This window comes from Sprattus sprattus, assembly GCF_963457725.1.
Source record: "Sprattus sprattus genome assembly, chromosome: 9".
In the NCBI taxonomy this organism is placed as follows: domain Eukaryota; kingdom Metazoa; phylum Chordata; class Actinopteri; order Clupeiformes; family Clupeidae; genus Sprattus; species Sprattus sprattus.
In genome coordinates, this window is record NC_137928.1 from 23,583,857 (window position 1) to 23,592,906 (window position 9,050).

A 9,050-nucleotide genomic window follows, 5' to 3' on the forward strand; every position below is an offset into this window, starting at 1 on the left:
ACGATATAACCATCGTATTGAATGGCACAACGGTCCGGGACGAAGGACTGATATGAACATCAACCAAAAGCTCTCGGACACATTCAGCACGGAACGGCGAGCGCAAGTCATGGGAAGACAGACAAAACATATTTCAGGTTCTTCACTTTCACGGGATGTACTGTGAATGCCCGCAGGCTCATTTGCAATTAACAGTTGGTCGGTGAAAAAACAAACTAAACAGACGGATAACATTTCAAAGTGGAATGAGGCAGGACAAGTGGATGAAGTTGAAAGAACATGTCCCATACGGACAGCTCACCTTCACCAAACAAAAGCAGCCTTTTTTTGGACAGCTATGAAAAAATGAAAAGCATGGACACTGACAAGGAAACTAATATCTTTCTTTTTGGCCTGTGTTTGACTATTGCCATTGTGACTTGTGTGGGAGGTGTATACTCTCTTATAACCTTACTGAGAAAAAGATACAAGACTTCTCTTTGCCTGATTGTGGCTTCCATGTCAATTGACGACCTCGTTAGCCTCGTACCTCTTTCCTTGTTTATGTACTTGCAGTGGAAGAAAGACGAACACGCCAAGTCAGGAACCATATGCACCTTGTCTGGACTCCTTTACGTTTTTCAGGGGTTGTCTAGCAATATGAAGGCGTTTGTTATTGTTGCCTACACTTTTTACATCACCAAACGGTCTGGAGTTTACCAGTCCAGCAGCCGACCACTGAGAATGTTGTGGGCTATAGCCCTGGTGTGGATAATTAGTCTAGTGGTCAGTATACTGCCTTTATGTGGCTGGGGTCGATTTTCACCTGTCTCCCTTGGCTGTCTGCCGGACAGCAATAATGTTTATGTTTTACTGCTTTTTGCTACGTACTCACTGTGTGTTTGTGGCTTGTTTTTTTTCTCATCTCCTCTAATTTATTGGCTTTTCTGTTCTACAGAGAACCAGAAGACGTTTTTCCCTAGTTATTTTGAGATCCCTGGACCGCTAGTTTCAGAAGGATCGAGGTCCTTATGTGAAATTCCGTCCTTATCACGGGTTAGCTTGGAAAAAAGTTTTAGTGTATACAATGAATTTAGTTCAGGCCCAGTGTATTTGCAAGGCAACGTGGTCACACGTTCCAGCTCCAGCAATACGGACCGTTTGCGTAAGGATGCAGAACAGTACCCGAGATACTCTCCGGTTTTCTTTGCTCAGAAGCGCTTCTCTGTGATTCTGGCAATAGCACGCATAGTTTTGTGGATGCCCATGATGGTGAGTTACAGCAACGGAAAGTAGAATTTGGCCAACGCCTATAGGCTATGTTCACCCTTGAACTATGTATTTAATTTAGGCCTGGGTCAGGCCTACACTATTACATTCCGTTTACTTATTAATTAATATATTGGTGGTATTAAACATTCTTAGGGCAAACTACGTTTGTGAAAGCACTTAATGAAAGTGTATTGTTACTGACACTGTGCCTTTTTATCACTTTTCAGACGCAAATGGTAGTGAGTCATATAGTTCATGTTCGGAGCACTTCCATGGAGACACTGAGTTTCTTCCTAACCTTGCTGTCAGCTGCAGTCACACCCGTGTTTGTACTCTCCGAGCGCTGGATCCATCTCCCTTGTGGCTGTTTTATCAATTGCCGCTCAGGTGCGGCCAAAGAACCCTCTGCTGGTAAGTGCAACATCTGGAGTGAGCAATTGAAGTTCTGCAGTTCAGGAGATCAGAAGGCTAAAAAAGTACGCTAGACACAGTAATGATGCAGTGATACAGTCTCTTTGGTCTTCTGCAGCCCTGAAGGCAAGAGCAACTAGCAAAGGTGGGCGATACTCATCCAGACAGTTTATTTCAGAGGCCAAATGCATCATCTTAATTGCTCAATCTGTTTATACGTTGACGGCACTAACCGTTCTTATACCCTTTGCCAATATTATCGGGCACCCCGATTCTCTGAAAAAAAACTGTGTTAAATTGATGCAAGCAATTGACCTTGGAAGATCCCCAATCCTCCCAAGAGCCATCGGGCAGCTCGAAGAGAGTTACAAGGAGTAATGACCAGTGCCTAGGCTAGCTGTATTTACATGTTAGCTCATCTGGTCTGTATAGGCTACCATGGCAAAGACAAATGCTCTAGTGGCACAAACATGACACACACAAAAAAAATAACTTACTGTGTGGTTTCGTTTTGTTCACAGTAAACAAACGGAAGTTTGATTTCAACATGTCATTCCAGCATGGCTATGGCTTTTACCAAATTTCCCATACGAAGTCACCGTCGACAGAAAAACCTTCATACAGCAATTTGTTCAACTGCGACCTAAGTGAAAGTAGAGTCGCAGTGCTGGACAGCGGTCAGATAAAAACCCTTGCAAACCACGAGTTCAGAACCACCACCAGCGAGAACAGCTCCCTGAACAGACACGCGTTATTAGATGCGTCCCTCTGCCCTGAGGAAAGGCCGGCGAGCCAACGCCATAACTCCGACCGCAATGGCCTGTGCCTGGGCTCACTGCCTCCATCACTAAGCGGAGAAGGGGACATGAATCTCGACTCTTCCTCCGTTTTCGACGGGCCGGAGAGAAGACTATCACAGGACTGCCGTAAAATTGAACTTGCTGACTGGGAATGGTGCAGAAGCAAGTCGGAGAGGACCCCAAGACAGGTACCGAAATGATTAAGGGAAATCTATAGTGTCCATTGACAGAAAAATAAAATGATTAGGCTCAATTACAAATTGAAACGAATCGAAATACAGTATAATCAACCCCATTACTTTTTTTCTCAGTATCAGATAGCACAAAAGTCTCAGTATCAGATAGCACAAAATAATACCTCAGGAATCTCAGTATCAGATAGCACAAAATAATACCTCAGGAATTAAAGCTATCCAAGATACAGTCATTTAGTCACACCTACATCTACCAACACCCAGGGCCCTCACAGCAGTCGTTGACCCACAGCTTTAAGCAATGGAAGGGTTTCTAACTATTACACTCACCAGCTCAAATCAGCTCCCAATGTTCCGCTACTCTGTGGGTGTAAGTTTCCCCTATTGATATATATATATATATTATCATATCTCAGCCACTATATTTGTTGCTATTAGTCGCTTTTTTTGTGTGTCCAAACACATGATGAGTGATTTGAGACATGACTTGTTTGCCAGATGGGTGTATGACAATAAAACTACTTTTTTTTGTACTCAAAGACCATACTTTTTTAGAATGGTAAGTGAAAGTACACTCCATTTTCTTTAGTTGTTAATTTGTCTCTGGTGATGTCTTGTAGGGTTTGAAATGACACCATTGCTGAGTTAAAAATATAATAAGCAAACCCTGTGTTGTCTTTGCCTAACGTTGTTCCTTATTTTCCCATGAGAGAGAGAGTCTTTTGTTGCTTTCAGACATGTACGTTTTCTTATCATGTTTTGCTGGAATGTAGGATAACATTACCACATCTGACCAAATGAAAAAGCGTCATGCAAAAAAGCCAAACAAAACACAAGCAAAACATTAGTTTTTTGCCAGGTTGCTGGAATTATACTCCCTTTGAAACACACACTAATTTAGAACTGTGGAAAATGGTGGGCCCCAATGTCTTGGAGAATTCTCTGTGGAATTCAACATTAGCTCCAATCTTGAAAAATACTCCCATGGTACTAACATGGTACTTATAGAGCTCAGTGAGAATAGATACCATGCAAAACACTGCACAACTGCAGATCAACAGAGTACATGGGGTTGCTTTGCTGTCCTGTTCTGAGGTCATCACTGTAGGGGAGGTCAAGATATTGGCTAGAGGGGGATGAAGGTTTAAATCCCAAGTTGTAGGTCCTGGATAGGAATAACTCTCAAGCCTTGTAACATAGTCTGTAACATTGCCAAACAAGCCAAATCATATTCTCTTGAAAGTCATACAGCCATACATCATAGGAATACATACATCCTGTTGTGGTTGGATGATTCGCTAATTTCCCAGACATAAGGCTTGAATGTTTTATGGGGCTCAGAAAATAATTGGACTGTTGTGTTCATGCAGTAGAAATGGGAATTGCCTCTGGCATGTATTCAGTCATGGAAGGACAGATATGATGGGAAGCATTGGAGTGTAGCCGTTAGTTGTTAACGCAGTGTTTTTCTCAGCCATGGTTGCCTAATGTTTCAGTAACTATTTCTTCCTGTTTGCCCTTGCTATCATTAATGTGTTGGAATATTGTAAAAGTGTTACGTAATTATCTTTAGTTATCCCATGAGGATCACAGGAGTGGCCTGTGTCTCGCTTGTTTCTCCTGTGTGCATAGCTCAGCTGCAAGCAGACATCCTGATAAATGTAGTCATTAACTGCACTGAAAACCACATTAGATGAAATCCTGTGCTAAATCTATATTTAAATGTCATACAAATCAAGTCCCACTTTGCATTTCATAATGTTGTTCACGGCATGGAATTCTCTCAGAACCTAGATTAGCATGTCTGTGTAACTCTGTGGAATACATTCATTGTAGAAATATCATCATCTCACCCTCCTCTTGATTTGCCTCCCAGTTACTCCTCCGGCATCTTATTGACCCTGGGGCACCACTATCACTGAACTTAATTTGATTAGGGACATTTTCAGGACAAGGCACAACGTAAGGCTGCTGCTGCCTTGGTTTCTTGAGAAGTACAGTAGAGATGGGAAAATCAAATCTATTTTTTTCTGCCTTATATAGTTGTGATCGAAGCCTTTGAATAATTGATACTAGTAAAGTGGTTAATTTCGGTCTGATTCCGGTTTTATTTTATGTGGTTCTAACTGTGCCTTGTTGAGAGAGAAGATTTAGATAATGTTGTTTAGATGGAAAGTGCAGATTGGTGGTTTGACAATCATGACAATAAGTAATATTCCTGTGGTCCTTATTGAATGTCATGGTTTCCTTCTTAGAGATCCACTGGAGGCTTGTCCATCCCACTGTGTGCCTTCCAGGGCACTGTCTCCCTCCAAGCTCCCACAGGCAAGACCCTCTCTCTCTCCACCTACGAAGTCAGCAGTGATGGCCTGAAGATCTCCCCCACCACCAGGAAAGTGGAAGTGTACCGCTCCAAGTCTGTGGGCCATGAGCCCAGTGCGGATGAACCCCACTCCAACAGCTCAGGGAGTGGGGGGGGAGCTGGTGTCAGTGTTGTCGGTGGCGTGGGCGACACAAATGTGAGGATCCACCTGGAGGTGTTGGAGATCTGTGACAACGAAGAGGCTATGGACAGCGTATCAATCATCTCCAACATAAGTCAGTCGTCGACGCATGCCCGCTCCCCGTCACTGCGCTACTCGCGCAGAGAGAACCGCTTTGTGTCGTGTGACCTGGGAGAGACGGCCTCCTACTCACTGCTCATCCCCACCATCAACCCGGATGCAGACAGCATCAACTTCCACATCCCTGACACGGTGGAGGCTCACAGACAAAACAGCATGCGGCAGACACAGCAGAGCGGTGGCTACCATGAGGATATTCAGCTACTTAATGAAGCCTACAGGAGGCAGTCCAGCGGCCAGGCGAACCGAGGGGCAGGTGATGGGTCTCAGGAAGGAACACCCATGAAGGGAAATGGGAAGATTGACTCCTAGAAGGGGAGGGAAGAATACATCTGAGATTCATTTTAGGATTATATCATGGGATTCAAAGACGTCAAACACACAGATAGAGAATTGTTATTTGCAGGTCTGCCATAAAGGGAGGAAAAATCATAGCCCTTACAAAGAGTATTCACTATAGGTGAATGTGCCTTTGAAACCAGATAAGTAAGCACCACAGGACAGAAAAATGAATGACAGGCCAGGATGATAGATGCATATCAAACATTCTGACATCTCATTTTGCTAAAAGTCTCTATGGTTTTTAGAAGTATGGAGGGTGTTGTGATAATTAGGGTCTATAAATAGAACTGAATAAGAGCATAAATACATCAGGGGAGCCACCAAGAAAAGGGAATGTGATCATATAGGGTCTGACAACGAGTGCAAAACAATGAAAAATAGGTTTGTGTGTCTGCACAGGCCGACACTACATGGCAGCTCAGATCATCAGTGTCATGCAGGCATCAGATTTATAAGTGGAGATTCTACTGATTAGCACAATCACTCAGCATGGCTCTGCATCCAAAAGTTCTTCAGTATTGTAGTTAATTTGTGTTTGTCTCTTTTCATTCCCTCATCCTTTATTTATATGCATGTGTGTGTGTGTGTGTGTGTGTGTGTGTTTGATCACAAATCCACTCAGCATCATTTAGGTGTTTTAGGCATACTGTACGATATATATGTCAACACTCGTCTGTGTAGGTCAATGTGTAAGTAAAGTGTCTTTATTTTGTGCTGATGCATGTGTGTGTGTGTGTCCGAACGTATTGTGTCTGTGTGCTGTTTGTTTTATCAGTCTGGAAATATATGAAGCTAAGCTGATCTGTGATCTGTGACAGTATTACAGCCTCTTTCAGCCTCAGTAAATGCTTGATCCATGGAGGCAGACATCAACGGGGGGAGCATCCCTCCACGTCATTGGCATTTCATAAGTTCCATACAATTTGCTGGAGTGACAGTGTGCATATTTTACCTCAAGATGAGGCTACAGATGAATGTTGGTTTTATAGCCACTTAGGAGTCCTTTTCTGGTAATTTTCACCACACTGCATTCGCAATCTTGAATGTGGGCTAGGCAATTCAGTTACATTTAATTATTCCATAAATTTAGCTCTGTAATGGAATGTTTGTAGCTTAAAAAAAACGTAATGGAAAAAATATGCTAAAATGAATGTGATGTTTGAGATTAGATTCTATTTTAAAAAGCTTTTCTAAGCAAACATATATAGACATGCACACACACACACACACACACACACACACACACACACACACACACACAAACACACACACACACATATACATTGTACAAGCACAAACAGGGTACTGAATAGACTGAATTGAAACTTAGCTTGCACTACCTCCCAATTATTTTTAGAGCGCAAATATGAATACATGTATGTACAATCTATTTTAATGTTCACCATCTATTATATGCCTATGATTTCTGGGTGACAGAGCCAAATTATTGTGTCTTTATGCAGCAAAATTGCTAAGACCAGTTGTGACATGTTTATCCTTCATCTGAATGTATTCATTAAAGATTTATTTACAGACAGTGGCCTCTTACAGTGGTGTTCATGCAATACGTGCACATATACACAAAGGAGAAAAGCAGGGAGGGCCTGCACACATCTAAAAGACTACGCAGGTAGAGTGCAATCAGCATTCTGGTATTTTTAGTCTTTTTCCACTTGTAAAGCATTCAGCTGAAAGTTGGCCTTCCTCTTTACTCAAGCTTAAAGAGAAGTGCAGTCAGTAAAAAGTGACTCATGAGCAGAGTTCATACCAGGGGAAGTTAAGACCAGACCCCAAAGTTTATCGATGCCTGAGTTTTAAGTCCTCATTTAATATAGATGGTCATTTTCTTTCGCTCGTTTTCTGTGTGTGTGTTTGTGGGAGAGGGAGCGTCGAAGAGGGTAACTCTGAACTCTCATTCAGTATCTGCTCAATGGCTGATCAAAGTGAATCCATTTATTTTGGACGTGAGCTACCCACATTATTGTAAAGTAGCACTAAATACAATTTTTCCTGTGGAACACATGATTAATACAATATATAATGTATCCAGTATGCACGAATCGCTAACAAATACTATACCTTTATTTATATTATTATTAATTATACATTATTCATGTAGGTTGCATCTCCAGTGTAAATATCTGATCACTGCTTCGTAGTTGTACACAGTACTACTATTTGTGTGGCTTGTAATATCATGTAATATCATGACAGCCAGCTTATAGCGGACATCAAGCAATGATGATCGATCCATCTGAAATGATCAGTCTATGACATGCTGCTTAAGCCACTGCTCAACATTGTTTCTGTAGGCAGACAGCTCAAGTGTCAGCAGCCACCCAGCCCTAAGGTGTCAGGACCAAGGCTGTAGTCTACGTGATACGCAGGTATACGCCGTATTACCACCTAAAACGTTCGTGGGTTTGCGTATATCCACTAAAACCTATGTCTCCACTAAAACCTAGGCCAGGGGGGAGCTGTGGCACCGACCCATCACAGACAGTATACCCACCGCACTGGTCAGGACCAAATGAGATAGCAGGATTAATAGTCACTGACATGAAGTCTGTAATTCTAAAGAATATTATAAACATTAGACCATATTGCAGAATCACTTTCTGCATCCCCATATTTTTCTTTGGAAAGTTCAGTAATTATACATAGCTTATAAACTTAAATAAGCTTATAAGCTTAAAAGCATTGTCTTTCAGCAAGTTACGTCTGTTAGGGGTGGTTGGAGAAGTGCGGGAGGGAGAAAAAGGACAGCTAGCGGAGAGGAAAAGCAGATAGAGAGAGAAGGGAAAACAGAGAAAAAGAGTGTAATCTAAGCTTTACATCTCTTGCTTAATCCTATAGCATACAGCACTTTCCATGATGTTCAGTGCAGCGTGTGTGTGTGTGTGTGTGTGTGTGTGTGTGTGTGTGTGTGTGTGTGTGTGTGTGTGTGTGTGTGTGTGTGTTTGTTGTGTTTGTTGACCAAGTGTGAAAATGAAATAAATATTTTATGAGGGGGCTTTGCTGGGGTCTTAGCTTTGCTGGTTGAATGTCTAACTTAGAAGTGTGCTGCACACACATTACTCTTCTCTGTGTGCTGCAGAGTCTTAATTATCCACCGCTGCTCTTTAAATTCTCACAAAGGCTTGTTGTGCTTCCTTATTAGTGCCTGACTCTGCCCCACAGACAAGAAACAAGAGGGTGACGGCAACCTGAACAGAGTCCAATTAAATTGGCAGTGTGAGGGTATGTGGCCCATGACTTGACACTCTGAGGAATTGGATGTAGCCGGAGCATGGATCTTTTGTAAGCGTACTCCACTGCCTCAGACACCATAACTGCAGATATATCCCCTAACACAGAGGTTAAAACAACAGCTGATGTTCCCCAAAACACAAAAATGCCCTAAGAGCTTATTGTAGTCTTTTGCTTTT

General features: G+C 42.3%; 1 protein-coding gene across 1 annotated transcript; it reads left to right on the top strand.

The window, feature by feature from the left end:
• Positions 1-279: 279 nt before the first annotated feature.
• On the top strand, positions 280-5,592 carry LOC308370384 (putative G-protein coupled receptor 149; the record flags this gene model as incomplete). Its single annotated transcript, XM_080845036.1, has 4 exons — positions 280-1,251; positions 1,479-1,662; positions 2,184-2,650; positions 4,912-5,592. The coding sequence occupies 4 exons, from the start codon at positions 280-282 to the stop codon at positions 5,590-5,592; spliced, it is 2,304 nt and encodes a 767-aa protein (XP_080701162.1).
• Between the last annotated feature and the right edge of the window lie 3,458 nt (positions 5,593-9,050).